Source organism: Bufo gargarizans, chromosome 9 (assembly GCF_014858855.1).
Source record: "Bufo gargarizans isolate SCDJY-AF-19 chromosome 9, ASM1485885v1, whole genome shotgun sequence".
NCBI classification, from domain to species: domain Eukaryota; kingdom Metazoa; phylum Chordata; class Amphibia; order Anura; family Bufonidae; genus Bufo; species Bufo gargarizans.
Genome location: NC_058088.1, coordinates 21,339,859 through 21,357,776, shown reverse-complemented (window position 1 = coordinate 21,357,776; position 17,918 = coordinate 21,339,859). Strand labels below are relative to the sequence as shown.

Sequence of the window (17,918 nt, the reverse complement as noted above, 5' to 3'; positions counted from 1 at the left end):
AGGTCTGCTACCTCCAAAGTCAGATTCTGCAGCTGTTCGACCAGTGCAGCCATGGCATCCATAGCTGCACAGATCAGAACAAAAAAAATGGCGGTATGGGCTCTGGATAATGTCACGGATGTTGTAGGGGAGAACACCAAAAGACAACAAGACGGAAGGGAAAAGACACTAGGCCTCACCGCTAGGGAAGGAAGAGGGTCACCACCTATAAAACCCTGCTCCTGGCCCTAACTCCTATCCGTATGGGCACCTCTCGATGGTAGAGATGCCCATACACAGGAACCTAGAAAACCCTGGTGGCCCTTGGATGCCCTAGACTTAATGACAGGGCAGACACAACCCGCTCCTTCCCTGGTGATAGAACCAGCGTCTAACTGAGGCCTAGTAAACAACAGGGGGGGAGGGGGGAGGAATACAAAACACAACAAGCGGAACACTTAACTTCTAAGGATGATGGATGATCAGGACTTCAGCTAGAACCACACTCCAGCTCTTCCAACACCAAATTAAGCTATCCAGAGCAAGGAGTGATGGGTGAAGTCAAACTAAATAGGGGGAGGTAAAGGTCACATGATCCACACCTGAACAGGAGGTGTGGACCTACAAGCAACACAGGCAAAGTGAAACCAAAAGAAGCTGTCAGATGACTAATGAGCAGATAATCTTTCAGACCTTCTCAAACCTGTCACCGGTGTGACAATGAATCTCGGCATTTATGCTGGAAATCAGCTGGATGACCGCCAAACCTCACTGCAGTCAATAGGGATCCGACAGTGAAGTAGATTATCAGGAAACACTGGATCCTGTGAGATCTGACAGGCTGATCTGTACTGGAACAGCCTGCAGGATCTCAATGGAGATGTGAACAAAGCCTAACAGGAAAAATCCCAATCAATGTACGGTACTTCTAAGATATATAGGTAAGCAAATGAAAGAGAGGTTTCTCGAAGAAACTATGGAGGAGTAAGTCTGTCTGAACAAGTGTCTTGTATACCTACGATAGGGGTGATATACATGGTATGCTTACTGCATACGGCCTTAACCCCTTCCCGACCAACTCCGTAATAGTACGGCGCAGCGGGACATGTCTTGCCGCCCAGCGCCGTACTATTACGGCGCGCTGATCGGGTGGGTGCAGGAGCTGCGCCTGCCCGATCAGCGGCGGGGTCCGGCAGTCACTGATAGCCGGACCCATGCTGTATGCGCCGGCATCGGTGAAAACACTGATGCTGATGCATTAACCCTTGATGTGCCGCGGTCAGCGCTGATCGCGGCACGTGCGATGTGTGGAGCGGGAGAGAGCTTCCATTGGGTCCCGGCGCTGCTGTGACGGGGACCCGATGGCAGGGAAGGCAGCCCGATACCTTCCTTAGGCATTGTGGCTCCCTTCTGTAAGAGCCTGTGAGATCCAGTGACGTCACCAAAGGTACTTTTCCTCCCAGGTCCTCAAAGAAGAAGAAAGAAGACGAGCCGGGCTGCGCAAACAAGTGGATGAGGCGAGTTTAATTATAATTTTTTTCTTTTTTAACCCCTCTATCCCTAATTTACTTAGCATTCTGTATTAAGAATGCTATTATTTTCCCTTATAACCATGTTATAAGGGAAAATAATAAAGATTGGGTCCCGATCGTCTCCTAGCAACCATGCGTGAAAATCGCACAGCATCCGCACTTGCTTGCGGATGCTTGCGATTTTCACGCAGCCCCATTCACTTCTATGGGGCCTGCATTGTGGAAAAAACGCACAATATAGAGCTTGCTGCGATTTTCACACAACGCACAAGTGATGCGTGAAAATCACTGCTCATGTGCACAGCCCCATTGGAGTGAATAGGTCCGGATTCAGTGCGGGTGCAATGCGTTCACCTCAAGCATTGCACCTGCACGGAATTCTCACCCGTGTGAAAGGGACCTCACAGTGTGTAAATACACTTACAGCCAATGCATTACAATACAGATATAAAAATATCATATGACCTAACCCCTCAGGTGAACACTGTCAAAAAAATAAAATAAAAACTGTGCTAAAACACATTTTTTTTTGTCACTTTACATCACTAAAAGTGCAACACCAAGAGATCAAAAAGGTGTATGCCCCCCAAAATAATACCAATCTAACCGTCACCTCATCCCTCAAAAAATGAGCCCCCGCCTAAGACAATCGCCCAAAAAATAAAAAAACTATGGCTCTCAGACTATATAGACACTAAAACATGATTTTATTTTTGTCACCTTAAATAACAAAATGTGTAATAGCAAACGATCAAAAAGTCATATGCACCCCAAAATAGTGCCAATCAAACCGTCATCTCATCCCGCAAAAATTATATTTACCGTAACTAAGACAATCGCCTAAAAAAACTATGGCTTTCAGACTATGGAGACACTAAAACATGATTTTTTTTTTGTTTAAAAAAAGATATTATTGTGTAAAACTTATGTATACTTTTTTATTTTATTTATTTAAGTTTTACACAATAACAGCATTTTTTAAACAAAAAAAATCCATATTCTGAGAGCCATAGTTATTTTTTTATTTTTTGGGCGATTGTCTTAGGTAGGTTCTAATTTTTTGTGGGATGAAATGACGGTTTGATTGGTATGGGGTGTGCATGACTTTTTGATCGCTTGCTGTTACACTTTTTGTGATGTAAGGTGACAAAAAAGGCTTTTATACGGAGACACTAAAATTTTTTATTTTATTTTTTATGCTTTATTATGTAAAACTGAAACAAACAACCTAAAAAAGTAGTCATATTTGGAGTTGTTTCGATACCAAAATTTTGATTCAGTTTCGATACCATAAAAAAGTATTGTGATACTCAATACCATTCGATACCAAGCAAAAAAAATAAAACTCCAAAAAAAGCCGCGTGCATTCCGCATTTTATGGAACGTCCGGCCCATAATCGAACAGTCCTATCCTATTTGGGTGGACATGGTGACAAAAAAAAATGGCGAATCGCGCAGTTTTTCTTTTTATTTATTTTTACGGCGTTCACTGCATAGGAGATATATTTTAATATTTTAATAGTTTGGACTTTTCGGACGTGGCGATATGTAATATTTTATTTATTGTTTATATATTTTATATGTAAAATTGGGAAAGGGGGTGATTTATACTTAATATTTTGGTGTGTTTTTTTTTTAAACGTTTATTTAATAAGTATTCCGCCTCCCCCCGCCCCCCCAAAGGGGCTAGAACCTGAGATGTTTTAATCCCTTCACTATTCACCCTAATTGAGCTCCTATTAGGGTGAATAGGACTTTACACTCTCCCTGCTGCCCTGTGCATAGTACACACAGCAGCAGGGAGCTGACCATGGCAGCCAAGGCTTCAGTAGCGTCCTGGCTGCCATGGTAACTGATCGGAGCACCGCAATTGCACTGCTGGGGCTCAGATCAGAAGCTGCCACCAATGATTTTAATACTGGGGGGGGGGGGAACTGCGCCACCAATGTTTTTAAACGTTTAATATACAAATACAGGGGGCACCCGACCTCTGACAGGGCGCTGCGATCAGCGGCAGTTAACCCCTGTCAGAGGCAGGGTGCCGGCAATGTGTTTCTGCCGCCGCCTGCATTTGTAATGTATTAAACGTTAGTTATCATTGGTGGCGCAGTGGCCACAGCCCCTCCTCCACGCTCTCATTGGTGGCAGCAGCAGCACAGGGGGGAGGGAGAGACGGCTTCCTTCTTCCCAGTGCTGCTGAGGAAAACACTGAGCGCGCTGAGAGCAGCGCGATCCATATTCTCTGATACTGGGCTGTGCAGTAGCACAGCTTAGTATCGATAAAAGACAAATCCCGGGATCGAAAGTATTGATTGGGTATCGAAAGTTCGATACCCGAAACAACCCTAGCCAAAACAGCTATTTTTTGTTACCTTGCCTCACAAAAAGTGTAATATAGAGCAACCAAAAATCATATGTACCCTAAAATAGTACCAACAAAACTGCCACCTTATCCCATAGTTTCCAAAATGTGATTTTTTAGTTTCTACTCTAGGGGTGCATCAGGGGGTCTTCAAATTTGAAATGGTAGCTTAAAATTATCCCAGTGAAATCTGCCTTCCAAAAACCATATGGAGTTCCCGTACAGCAGTTTATGACCACATATGGAGTGTTTCTTTAAACTACACAATCAGGGCAATAAATATTGAGTTTTGTTTGGCTGTTAACCCTTGCTTTATTAGTGGAAAAAATAGATTAAAATGGAAAATCTGCCAAAAAAGTGAAATTCAGAAATGTTTCCATTAATACTTGTGGAACACCTAAAGGGTTAACAAAGTTTGTAAAATCAGTTTTAAATACCTTGAGGGGTGTAGTTTCTAAAATGTCATTTTTGGGTGGTTTCTATTATGTAAGCCCTACAAAGTGACTTCAGACCTTAACTTTTTCTGAAAAATTTCAAGATTTGCTTCTAAACTTCTAAGCCTTCTAACGTCCCCCAAAAAATAAAATGGCATTCACAAAATGATCCAAACATATGGGGAATATAAAGAAAAAATTGAAATTTGCAAATCTTTTCAAAATATTTGGTAAATTTTGTATTTTTTTTAACTTAATTTTACCACTGTCATGAAGTACAATATGTGACGATTTTTTTTTTTTCAAAATATGGCCTGGGCAGGAAGGTGAAAACTGGCTCGGGATAGAAAGGGTTAGTCTGGGGGCTGATAATGAAGGGTAATTAGCAGCCAGCTCAGGTAAATGCGGGGAGAGCTCTTTCAGCAGGGCTCCCAGTTTGGGGAAGAAGCAGGCCGTGCTAAGGACTGTGGGAGCCAGGAACCTATGATGTGTGGTATGCACTATAATTTGGGGAATTGGGTGGTAGATCCAGGTCCTGCTAGTGAGGGATAGTACTGTGTAGTTAGTAGCCAGACGGTCAAGGATTTAGTTTCCTCTTTTCAAAGGGTGATAATGGCTGAACAGGACAAATGGTGAAGTCTATCACTAAGTGGAAAATTGATCCACCAGACCTAACCCCTTAAGAATCGGGCTCATTTTAACCTTAAGGACCAGGCCATTTTTTGCAAATCTGACCAGTGTCACTTTATGTGCGAATAACTTTAAAATGCTTTTACTTATCCAGGCCATTCTGAGATAGTTTTTTTTGTCACATATTGTACTTCATGACACTGGTAAAATGGAGTAAAAAATAATCATTTTTATTTATCAAAAAATACCAAATATGTGGAAAAATGTGCACATTTCTAAGTTTCAATTTCTCTACTTTTATAATACATAGTAATACCTCCAAAAATAGTTATTAATTTACATTCCCCATATGTCTACTTCATGTTTGGATCATTTTGGGAATGACATTAAATTTTTTTGGGGACGTTACAAGGCTTAGAAATTTTCAAAAACCCACTTTTTAAGGACCAGTTCAGGTCTAAAGTCACTTTGTGAGGCTTACATAATAGAAACCACACAAAAATGACCCCATTTTAAAAACTACACCCCTCAAGGTATTCAAAACTGATTTTACAAACTTTGTTGACCCTTTAGGTGTTCCACAACAGTTATTGGCAAATGGAGATGAAATTTCAGAATTTAAATTTTTGGGCAAATTTTCAATTTTTTTACAGTTACAAAGCAAGGGTTAACAGCCAAACAAAACTCAATATTCCCTGATTCTGTAGTTTATATAAAAACACCCCATATGTGGTTGTAAACTACTATACGGGAACACGGCAGGGCGCAAAAGGAAAGGAACACCATATGGTTTCTGGAAGGCAGATTTTGCTGGACTGGTTTATTTACACCATGTCCCATTTGAAACCCCCCTGATGCACCCTAGAGTAGAAACTCCAAAAAAGTGACCCCATTTTGGAAAATACACCCCTCAAGGTATTCAAAACTGATTTAACAAACTTGGTTAACCCTTTAGGTTTTCCACAAGAGTTATTGGCAAATTGAGATGACATTTCAGAATTTCACTTTTTTGGCAGATTTTCCATTTTAATCATTTTTTTCCGCTAGCAAAGCAAGGATTACCAGTCAAACTAAACTCAATATTTATTGCCCTGATTGTGTAGTTTACAGAAACATCCCATTGTGGTCGTAAACTGCGGTACGGGCACACGGCAGGGCGCAGAAGGAAAGGATCACCATATGGTTTTTGGAAGGCAGATTTTGATGGACTGGGTTATTTACACCATGTCCCATTTGAAGCCCCCCCTGATGCACCCCAAAAGTAGAAACTCCAAAAAAGTGACCCCAATTTGGAAACTTCGGGATAAGGTGGCAGTTTTGTTGGGACAATTTTTAGGGTACATATGATTTTTGGTTGCTCTATATTACATTTTTGTTCGGCAAGGTTACAAAAAATTTTAATTCTGACATTTCATCTCCATTTGCCAATAACTCTTGTGAAACACCTAAAGGGTTAACAAAGTTTGTAAAATCAGTTTTGAATACCTTGAGGGGTGTAGTTTCTTAGATGGGGTCACTTTTATGGAGTTTCTACTCTAGGGGTGCATCAGGGGGGCTTCAAATGGGACATGGTGTCAAAAAACCAGTCCAGCAAAATCTGCCTTCCAAAAACCGTATGGCGTTCCTTTCCTTGTGCGCTCTGCCGTTTGGCCATACAGTATTTTACAACCACATATGGGGTGTTTCTGTAAACTACAGAATCAGGGCAATAAATATAGAGTTTTGTTTGACTGTTAACCCTTGCTTTGTTAACGGTAAAAATGGATAAAAATGAAAAATTTTGCAAAAAATAGCTGTTTTGGCACAGTTGTTTTTTTTTTTTGACTGTGTTCATTTGAGGGGTTAGGTTATGTGTTACTTTTATAGAGCAGATTCTTACTGACGCGGCAATACCTAATATGTCTACTTTTTAAAATTTATTTAGGTTTTACACTATACTATACTTTTTTTAAACAAAAAAATATAATACATTTTAGTATCTCCATAGTCTGAGAGTCTTTTTTTTTTTTTTCTAGTTTTTAAAAGGTAGGGGCTCATTTTTTTGCGGGATGAGAGGACTGTTTTATTGGCACTATTTTGGGGTTCATATGACTTTTTGATCGCTTGCTATTACACTTTTTGTGATGTAAGGTGACAAAAAAAAAATAGCTTTTTTTTACACCGTTTTTTATTAAATTTTTTTTACTGTGTTCATCTGAGGGGTTAGGTCATGTGGTATTTTTATAGTTCAGGTTCTTACAGACGCGGCGATACCTAATCTTTTTGATTTATTATAGTTTTACAAAATAATATCATTTTTGAAAAAAATATAATTGTTTTAGTGTCTCCAAAGTCTGATAGCCATATATTTTATATATATATATATATATATATATATATATATATATATATACACATATACATACACACAGGGTGGGCCATTTATATGGATACACCTTAATAAAATTGGAATGGTTGGTGATATTAACTTCCTGTTTGTGGCACATTAGTATATGATAGGGGGGAAACTTTTCAAGATGGGTGGTGACCATGGCGGCCATTTTGAATCCAACTTTTGTTTTTTCAATAGGAAGAGGTTATGTGACACATCAAACTTATTGGGGATTTCACAAGAAAAACAATGGTGTGCTTGGTCTTAACATAACTATTCTTTCATGAGTTATTTACAAGTTTATGACCAGTTATAAAATGTGTTCAATGTGCTGCTCATTGTGTTGGATTGTTAATGCAACCCTCTTCTCCCACTCTTTACACACTGATGGCAACACCGCAGGAGAAATGCTAGCACAGGCTTCCAGTATCCATAGTTTCAGGTGCTGCACATCTCGTATCTTCACAGCATAGACAATTGCCTTCAGATAACCCCAAAGATAAAAGTCTAAGGGGGTCAGATCGGGAGACCTTGGGGGCCATTCAACTGGCCCACGATGACCAATCCACTTTCCAGGACTTGATTATACTGATTGTAGTCCACGATACAATGGGGCTTGAGGACCGTTGCCGTGGTACCTCGCACAGGGACAGGGGTGATGCCGTTATCGTGAATTGTGGACAGTACAATGACATCCCTCTTGTCCTTATATCTGACCAGCAACAGGTTTCCACTGGTAAGGGCACGGGTCTCACCCCTGGGGATAGGTACCTGGAGGGGGTGGGTAGGGAGGCCGCATTGATTTTTCCGCACGGTCCCACAAGCAGACATGGATCTGGTGGTGAAGGACTGGAACAAGGGGATACTAGTATAAAAGTTATCCACGTACAGGTGGTAACCCTTATCTAGCAGTGGGTGCATAAGGTCCCACACAAGTTTCCAGCTAACGCCCAGAGTGGGGGGAAATTCTGGGGGTTGAATACGGGAATTTCGTCCCTCGTACACACGAAACTTGTAAGTGTACCCTGAGGTACTCTCACAAATTTTGTATAGCCTCATGCCATACCTCGCCCGCTTAGAGGGAACATACTGGTGGAAAATTTGTCTCCCTTGAAAGCAATGAGAGACTCATCAACAGCAACCTCCCTTCCAGGTACATAGGCCTCCAAAAATGTGGCCCCGAAGTGATCGATGACCGGCCTGATTTTGTACAGGCGGTCATAGGCAGAATCACCTCGGGGGGGGGGGGGGGGGGGGGGTTGGGGGGGGCATGCTGCATTATCTGCATAATGCAGGCATTTCCAAATTGCCTTAAAACGGGAACGTGTCATGGCCATACAGTAGAGTGGGGTCTGGTAGAGGACGTCCCTACTCCAGTACTGCCTGACAATGGTTTTTTACTAGGCCCATGTGCAGCAGGAGGCAACAAAACGTCCTCATCTCGGCTGCACTGACCGGAGTCCAGCCACCGGGCCTAGCCAAACAGGAGTCCGGGTGTTGAGCAATGAACTGTTGGGCGAACAAGTTCGTTTGCTCCACCATCAGATTCACAAAGTGGTCACTGAAAAAAAAGTCATATTCAGTCAAGCCCACTGTGGAAATCTGAATTCCTGGTTGGTAAACAAAGTCAGGAATCACAGGCTCAAAATCCTCTGGGGTACACCATGCAAGTTCACCGGTAGGGGGCTCCGGTGGACTTATCTGGTGGGCCGGAAAACTAGTACGAACCCCAGAGCTGCTCGTACTAGTGTGGGCCACAGGTTCCCTGGCATGGCAGTCCCCTTGCTCCGCCTGGCGGCGTCTCCGCCAGGCAGGCAGAGTCGGAGAGCAGCTGGGCGTATGGCTCCTCGGCCGAGAACATCTGGCAGGCCATAGGGGAGTGTGTGTGTGCGTGTGTGTAAAACTTTATTTAGTGTGGGGGTTCACTTATAAACCTAACAGAAAAAAAAATCTAACTAAATAAAAAAAAATTACAAAAATAAAAAAGATTATAACTCCCCGGTCACCAGTGATACTGTGTATATTATTATTATGTCTCCTCCTGTATATACTACATGTAATATGTGCTGTATAATACAGTATATACAGGGTCTCACCTCTCCGGTCACCAGTGATACTGAGTATATTATTATTATGTCTCCTCCTGTATATACTACATGTAATATGTGCTGTATAATACAGTATATACAGGGTCTCACCTCTCCGGTCACTGGTGATACTGTGTATATTATTATTATGTCTCCTGTATATACTACATGTGATATGTGCTGTATAATACAGTATATGCAGGGTCTCACCTCTCCGGTCACCAGTTATACTGTGTATATTATTATTATGTCTCCTCCTGTATATACTACATGTAATATGTGCTGTATAATACAGTATATACAGGGTCTCACCTCTCCGGTCACCAGTGATACTGAGTATATTATTATTATGTCTCCTCCTGTATATACTACATGTAATATGTGCTGTATAATACAGTATATACAGGGTCTCACCTCTCCGGTCACTGGTGATACTGTGTATATTATTATTATGTCTCCTGTATATACTACATGTGATATGTGCTGTATAATACAGTATATGCAGGGTCTCACCTCTCCGGTCACCAGTTATACTGTGTATATTATTATTATGTCTCCTCCTGTATATACTACATGTAATATGTGCTGTATAATACAGTATATACAGGGTCTCACCTCTCCGGTCACCAGTGACACTGTGTATATTATTATTATGTCTCCTCCTGTATATACTACATGTAATATGTGCTGTATAATACAGTATATACAGGGTCTCACCTCTCCGGTCACTGGTGATACTGTGTATATTATTATTATGTCTCCTCCTGTATATACTACATGTAATATGTGCTGTATAATACAGTATATGCAGGGTCTCACCTCTCCGGTCACCAGTGATACTGTGTATATTATTATTATGTCTCCTCCTGTATATACTACATGTAATATGTGCTGTATAATACAGTATATACAGGGTCTCACCTCTCCGGTCACCAGTGATACTGTGTATATTATTATTATTATTATTATGTCTCCTCCTGTATATACTACATGTAATATGTGCTGTATAATACAGTATATACAGGGTCTCACCTCTCCGGTCACCAGTGATACTGTGTATATTATTATTATGTCTCCTCCTGTATAAACTACATGTAATATGTGCTGTATAATACAGTATATACAGGGTCTCACCTCTCCGGTCACCAGTGATACTGTGTATATTATTATTATGTCTCCTCCTGTATAAACTACATGTAATATGTGCTGTATAATACAGTATATACAGGGTCTCACCTCTCCGGACACCAGTGATACTGTGTATATTATTATTATGTCTCCTCCTGTATATACTACATGTAATATGTGCTGTATAATACAGTATAAACAGGGTCTCACCTCTCCGGTCACCAGTGACACTGTGTATATTATTATTATGTCTCCTCCTGTATATACTACATGTAATATGTGCTGTATAATACAGTATATACAGGGTCTCACCTCTCCGGTCACTGGTGATACTGTGTATATTATTATTATGTCTCCTCCTGTATATACTACATGTAATATGTGCTGTATAATACAGTATATACAGGGTCTCACCTCTCCGGTCACCAATGATACTGTGTATATTATTATTATGTCTCCTCCTGTATATACTACATGTAATATGTGCTGTATAATACAGTATATACAGGGTCTCACCTCTCCGGTCACCAGTGACACTGTGTATATTATTATTATGTCTCCTCCTGTATATACTACATGTAATATGTGCTGTATAATACAGTATATACAGGGTCTCACCTCTCCGGTCACTGGTGATACTGTGTATATTATTATTATGTCTCCTCCTGTATATACTACATGTAATATGTGCTGTATAATACAGTATATACAGGGTCTCCCCTCTCCGGTCACCGGTGATACTGTGTATATTATTATTATGTCTCCTCCTGTATATACTACATGTAATATGTGCTGTATAATACAGTATATACAGGGTCTCCCCTCTCCGGTCACCAGTGATACTGTGTATATTATTATTATGTCTCCTCCTGTATATACTACATGTAATATGTGCTGTATAATACAGTATATGCAGGGGCTCACCTCTCAGATCACCAGTGATACTGTGTATATTATTATTATGTCTCCTCCTGTATATACTACATGTAATATGTGCTGTATAATACAGTATATACAGGGTCTCATCTCTCCGGTCACCAGTGATACTGTGTATATTATTATTATGTCTCCTCCTGTATATACTACATGTAATATGTGCTGTATAATACAGTATATGCAGGGTCTCACCTCTCCGGTCACCAGTGATACTGTGTATATTATTATTATGTCTCCTCCTGTATATACTACATGTAATATGTGCTGTATAATACAGTATATACAGGGTCTCACCTCTCCGGACACCAGTGATACTGTGTATATTATTATTATGTCTCCTGTATATACTACATGTAATATGTGCTGTATAATACAGTGTATACAGGGTCTCACCTCTCCGGTCACCAGTGATACTGTGTATATTATTATTATGTCTCCTCCTGTATATACTACATGTAATATGTGCTGTATAATACAGTATATACAGGGTCTCACCTCTCCGGTCACCAGTGATACTGTGTATATTATTATTATGTCCCCTCCTGTATATACTACATGTAATATGTGCTGTATAATACAGTATATAAGGGGTCTCACCTCTCCGGTCGGCAGTGATACTGTGTATATTATTATTATGTCTCCTCCTGTATATACTACATGTAATATGTGCTGTATAATACAGTATATACAGGGTCTCACCTCTCCGGTCACCAGTGATACTGTGTATATTATTATTATGTCTCCTGCTGTATATACTACATGTAATATGTGCTGTATAATACAGTATATACAGGGTCTCACCTCTCCGGTCACCAGTGATACTGTGTATATTATTATTATGTCTCCTCCTGTATATACTACATGTAATATGTGCTGTATAATACAGTATATACAGGGTCTCACCTCTCCGGTCACCGGTGATACTGTGTATATTATTATTACATCTCCTCCTGTATATACTATATGTAATATGTGCTGTATAATACAGTATATACCGGATCTCACCTCTCCGGTCACCAGTGATACTGTGTATATTATTATTATGTCTCCTCCTGTATATACTACATGTAATATGTGCTGTATAATACAGTATATACAGGGTCTCCCCTCTCCGGACACCAGTGATACTGTGTATATTATTATTATGTCTCCTCCTGTATATACTACATGTAATATGTGCTGTATAATACAGTATATACAGGGTCTCACCTCTCCGGTCACCAGTGATACTGTGTATATTATTATTATGTCTCCTCCTGTATATACTACATGTAATATGTGCTGTATAATACAGTATATACAGGGTCTCACCTCTCCGGTCACCAGTGATACTGTGTATATTATTATTATGTCTCCTCCTGTATATACTACATGTAATATGTGCTGTATAATACAGTATATACAGGGTCTCACCTCTCCGGTCACCAGTGATACTGTGTATATTATTATTATGTCTCCTCCTGTATATACTACATGTAATATGTGCTGTATAATACAGTATATACAGGGTCTCACCTCTCCGGTCACCGGTGATACTGTGTATATTATTATTACATCTCCTCCTGTATATACTATATGTAATATGTGCTGTATAATACAGTATATACCGGATCTCACCTCTCCGGTCACCAGTGATACTGTGTATATTATTATTATGTCTCCTCCTGTATATACTACATGTAATATGTGCTGTATAATACAGTATATACAGGGTCTCACCTCTCCGGTCACCAGTGATACTGTATATATTATTATTATGTCTCCTCCTGTATATACTACATGTAATATGTGCTGTATAATACAGTATATACAGGGTCTCACCTCTCCGGTCACCAGTGATACTGTGTATATTATTATTATGTCTCCTCCTGTATATACTACATGTAATATGTGCTGTATAATACAGTATATACAGGGTCTCACCTCTCCGGTCTGTTACTCCTACAGCTGTAGCTATGCCATAGTTGTATTTACAGAATGTCTCCACATAGCTCTTCTCTCGTTCTATGAAATCCTTATCCTTGTTCCATGCTTCTGCACTCGGTTTCCCGAGCTCAGTCTTCGCTATGTAACGTCCTTCTTCGCTGTCAAAGTAAACGAACTCCTCCTGATTGTAGAAATATCTGTGCAGAAACCGCACCTGCTGCGTCCCGTTCAGAAAGTGACAATCACTCTTAATCTCAGTCATGTAATCCACGGCAGCTGTAATGGAGAGCAGAGGGTCACACGGAGATCACACTACACCCGGCACTTTACACAGATCGGTCACTATACAGACTCCTCAGTACAGGGGGGGCTGGGACTCCAGTGTGAGAGCCGGGCGGGGGTGCAGTACTGGTGGGGGCCGCTAGGTGACGCTTCCATACACCACAGGGAGCAGCTGGAGAACAGCACTGGGATGTGACCTGGTGAACTGGAACCGCTCCTGTGAGCTGCTGCTGTAGGTCTGGGAAAGGTGCAGGATGGTCTCTGCCCTGTGTAAGGACTGGGTGTCTGTACGTACATTAGGATTATATGGGCATTATGCTATGTGCTAGTGTAGGAAGAGGGGGATTGCGATCCTGTGGATTTACATTCCTGGCTCTTCCTGTGGTAGTGGGGTTAATATTCCAAACTTGGGTGGGGGTTGTAGAATGTTAGGTGGGTTCTGGTCCAGTGAGGGTTAATAGGCAGACTGTAAGGTTAGGTTCTGGTCCAGTGAGGGTTAATAGGAAGACTGCAAGGTTAGGTTCTGGTCCAGTGAGGGTTAATAGGAAGACTGCAAGGTTAGGTTCTGGTCCAGTGAGGGTTACAGGGGTTCTTCAGCTTATATGAAAAGCTGGTTAATGCCCCAAAATCTCATACAATAAAAAAATATATATATACACTCGGTACTTACTCCCCCGCTATTTTCAGCGCTGTTTCTCCGATCCTCCATCAGTACACAGCAGTACAGTACTATGTACTCCAATGACCACTGTAGCCAATTACTGGCCTCCGTGGTCTTCTGCTCTATAGCACTGAGAAGGGGTATACGAATCGAACTTTAGATCCAAGGTCAATTCACTCAAAACCTTGTTCTAATGCTGTATGGAGATCTGTCTCCATGCAGCATTAAAAATGTATGGGCTCCAGAGAGGGAAATTTGTTATTTGATTTTTCAACTGAAAAACCATTTTAAAACTTTGTTCCAAAGGCGATGTCAGATTGAATTTTAAAATGGTTTTCAAGTTTAAAACTCGAATGCTGAAGTTGCGAGACTTCGGTGACAACTCATTCCACCTCGCCTCGTATTCAATGAAGTTTTGGCTGAAGCGACTTTGGATCTATAATCCAAACTCACTTCGCTCATCACTACCACTGAGTTCAGAGATTTTATTTTACCATATTATAGGGTTTCGAGCTGTTTTTTCTTATACACACTACTCACAAAAAGTTAGGGATATTTGTCTTTCAGGTGAAGTTTATGTAAAACATAAAAAGTTCCGGCTCCAGTGATATTATATCATGAAAGTCGGGCAGCAATGGTGATTTCCTCACCTCAAACAATTTATTGAAACAAAAGCCAGTGCTGGGTATACCACCAGAAAAATGTCAGTGTTTCCATAACTTGTCAGGTGGCCTTGAGCATCAATTACAGCTTGACGACGTCTCCTGCTGTGTACAAGTCAACTTATTGTCTGCTGAGGCATTGCACCCCACTGTTCTTAATGAGCGGCTGTCAGGTTATTGAGGTTCTGGGGTACAGAGTTACGAGGCTCTACACAGCGACTCAGATGATCCCAGATGTTTTCAATGAGATTCAGGTCTGGAGAAAGTGCAGTCCACTCCATTTGAGGTACCCAAGTCTCCAGCAGTTGTTCCCTAATGATGTGACCTCGATGATCTGGCGCATTGTCCTCCATGAAGATGGAATTAGTCCTGTGTTGTTCATGCAGAGGCACAATCACTGGATTAGTGATGTTATTCAAGTAGTATGGGCTTGTCACTGGACCATTCACAAAGTGTAGGGCAGTTCTGTACTGACTAGACACACCTGTCCACAATGTAACACCACCACCACCAAAGGCAAACAGTAGCCGATGCATAGCGCTCTTCTTGACCTCTGTAACATCGATGGCGGCCATCATTTCTGCTCAGCATGAATCAACTTTCATTAGTGAACAGCACTGAGGTCCACTGGTCCCTCGTCCATCGTAGATTCTCCCTGGCCCATGCAAGATAATGATGCCTGTGGTCTGGTACCCTACTTTTATAGACATTTGAGACTCCATTAACACTACTATCAAAATAAGGTTATCTAGAGAAACAGCAGTTTTTTTAAGTTTGTTTTTTTTCTTTGGGTGTTTAGGTATTGGAGTAATCAAATGAAAGTTACATTTTAACATAGGGGTCAGAACCAGGGTTTCGTTTAGCCCATTGGCTATTAGTTTTTCTATGTAAGTACCCTGGACCACTGAGAGGTCTATTTTTCTGTATGGTTTATGTATAGAGCGCACTGCCCATAGAGGACTATAGGGCACACTGTACTGTGCAACAGTCCAATATATTGTGTATAAGACTGTCCTATAACTGCCTCCTGTGCATTTGTCCCAGACCCGACCCGATGTCGCCAAGCCACCCACTGCTCCCTGCATAACGACCAAACATCCCTGTTCAATTCTTATTGCATAGAGTTTTGCACAATCTAATTCTCCCATCCCTGCCTGACAGATTTGGTGCTTCAAGAAAGGTAGTAATTCTGTCTTCTGAGAGATACATTTAAAATAATCAAAACTTGCTCTTTCTTCATGGAAGACATTATAGAGTATAGAAATGGTTTTCTGCATAAAGTTACGAAGGCCTACATATTATATACAGTGCTGCCCATAATGTAAATGTTTTTTTTTTCCACAATAATGCCTCTTGTTCATCGTCTTAAAATCTTTTGGGAGACGCCTATGTCATTTCCCGTCAAAAAATTACTTGCTGGTTGAATAAAAGTAACTTTAACCACTTCAACCCCGCTAGCTGAAACCCCCTTAATGACCAGGCCACTTTTTACACTTCGGCACTACACTACTTTCACCGTTTATTGCTCGGTCATGCAACTTACCACCCAAATGAATTTTACCTCCTTTTCTTCTCACTAATAGAGCTTTCATTTGGTGGTATTTCATTGCTGCTGTCATTTTTACTTTTTTTTTTATTAATCGAAATGTAACGATTTTTTTGCAAAAAAATGACATTTTTCACTTTCAGTTGTAAAATTTTGCAAAAAAATCGACATCCATATATACATTTTTCGCTAAATTTATTGTTCTACATGTCTTTGATTAAAAAAAAATGTTTGGGCAAAAAAAAATGGTTTGGGTAAAAGTTATAGTGTTTACAAACTATGGTACAAAAATGTGAATTTCCGCTTTTTGAAGCAGCTCTGACTTTCTGAGCACCTGTCATGTTTCCTGAGGTTCTACAATACCCAGACAGTAGAAAACCCCCACAAATGGCCCCATTTCGGAAAGTAGACACCCTAAGGTATTCGCTGATGGGCATAGTGAGTTCATAGAACTTTTTATTTTTTGTTATTGAGGTTCTGGGGTACAGCGAAAAATGCTGATTTTTTTTTTTGATTTTTTTTTTTGATTTTTTTTTTCTTACAAAGTCTCATATTCCACTAACTTGTGACAAAAAATAAAAACTTCCATGAAGTCACTATGCCCATCACAAAATACCTTGGGGTGTCTTCTTTCCAAAATGGGGTCACTTGTGGGGTAGTTATACTGCGTTGGCATTCTAGGGGCCCAGATGTGTGAGAAGAAGTTTGCAATCAAAATCTGTACACACAAAACAACTTCTCCTGAGTACGGCGATACCAGATGTGTGACACTTTTTTGCAGCCTAGGTGGGCAAAGGGGCACATATTCCAAAGAGCACCTTTCGGATTTCGCAGGCCATTTTTTACACATTTTGATTGCAAAGCACTTCTCACACATTTGGGCCCCTAAATTGCCAGGGCAGTATAACTACGCCACAAGTGACCCCATTTTGGAAAGAAGACACCCCAAGGTATTCCGTGAGGGGCATGGCGAGTTCCTAGAATTTTTTATTTTTTGTCACAAGTTAGCGGAAAATGATGATTTTTTTTTTCCTTACAAAGTCTCATATTCCACTAACTTACGACAAAAAATTAAAAATTCTAGGAACTCGCCATGCCCCTCACGGAATACCTTGGGGTGTCTTCTTTCCAAAATGGGGTCACTTGTGGGGTAGTTATACTGCGTTGGCATTCTAGGGGCCCAGATGTGTGAGAAGAAGTTTGCAATCTTTTTCGGGGTGACGGTTGGGTTGAGGTACCGGCAACGACATTGGGGAAATGTCGCTCGTGTAGACGGCTAACTACACTGGTGGATGGGGCCACGGAACCTCCTGGGTACAGGAGGTTCTCGATCTCTTCCTGAAATTTGAGGAAGGATCCAGTTCTCCCAGCCTTACTGTAGA

At 40.8% G+C, this 17,918-nt stretch overlaps 1 protein-coding gene across 1 annotated transcript in view; it reads right to left on the bottom strand.

Moving 5' to 3' along the window:
* The window catches only part of LOC122919317 (H-2 class II histocompatibility antigen, E-S beta chain-like), a 92,199-nt gene that overhangs the window by 28,493 nt on the left and 45,788 nt on the right, over nucleotides 1–17,918 (bottom strand). Inside the window, exon 2 of the mRNA XM_044268268.1 lies at nucleotides 13,383–13,661. Coding sequence (XP_044124203.1) covers nucleotides 13,383–13,661 — 279 coding nt within the window. The remainder of the gene's footprint in view (nucleotides 1–13,382; nucleotides 13,662–17,918) is intronic.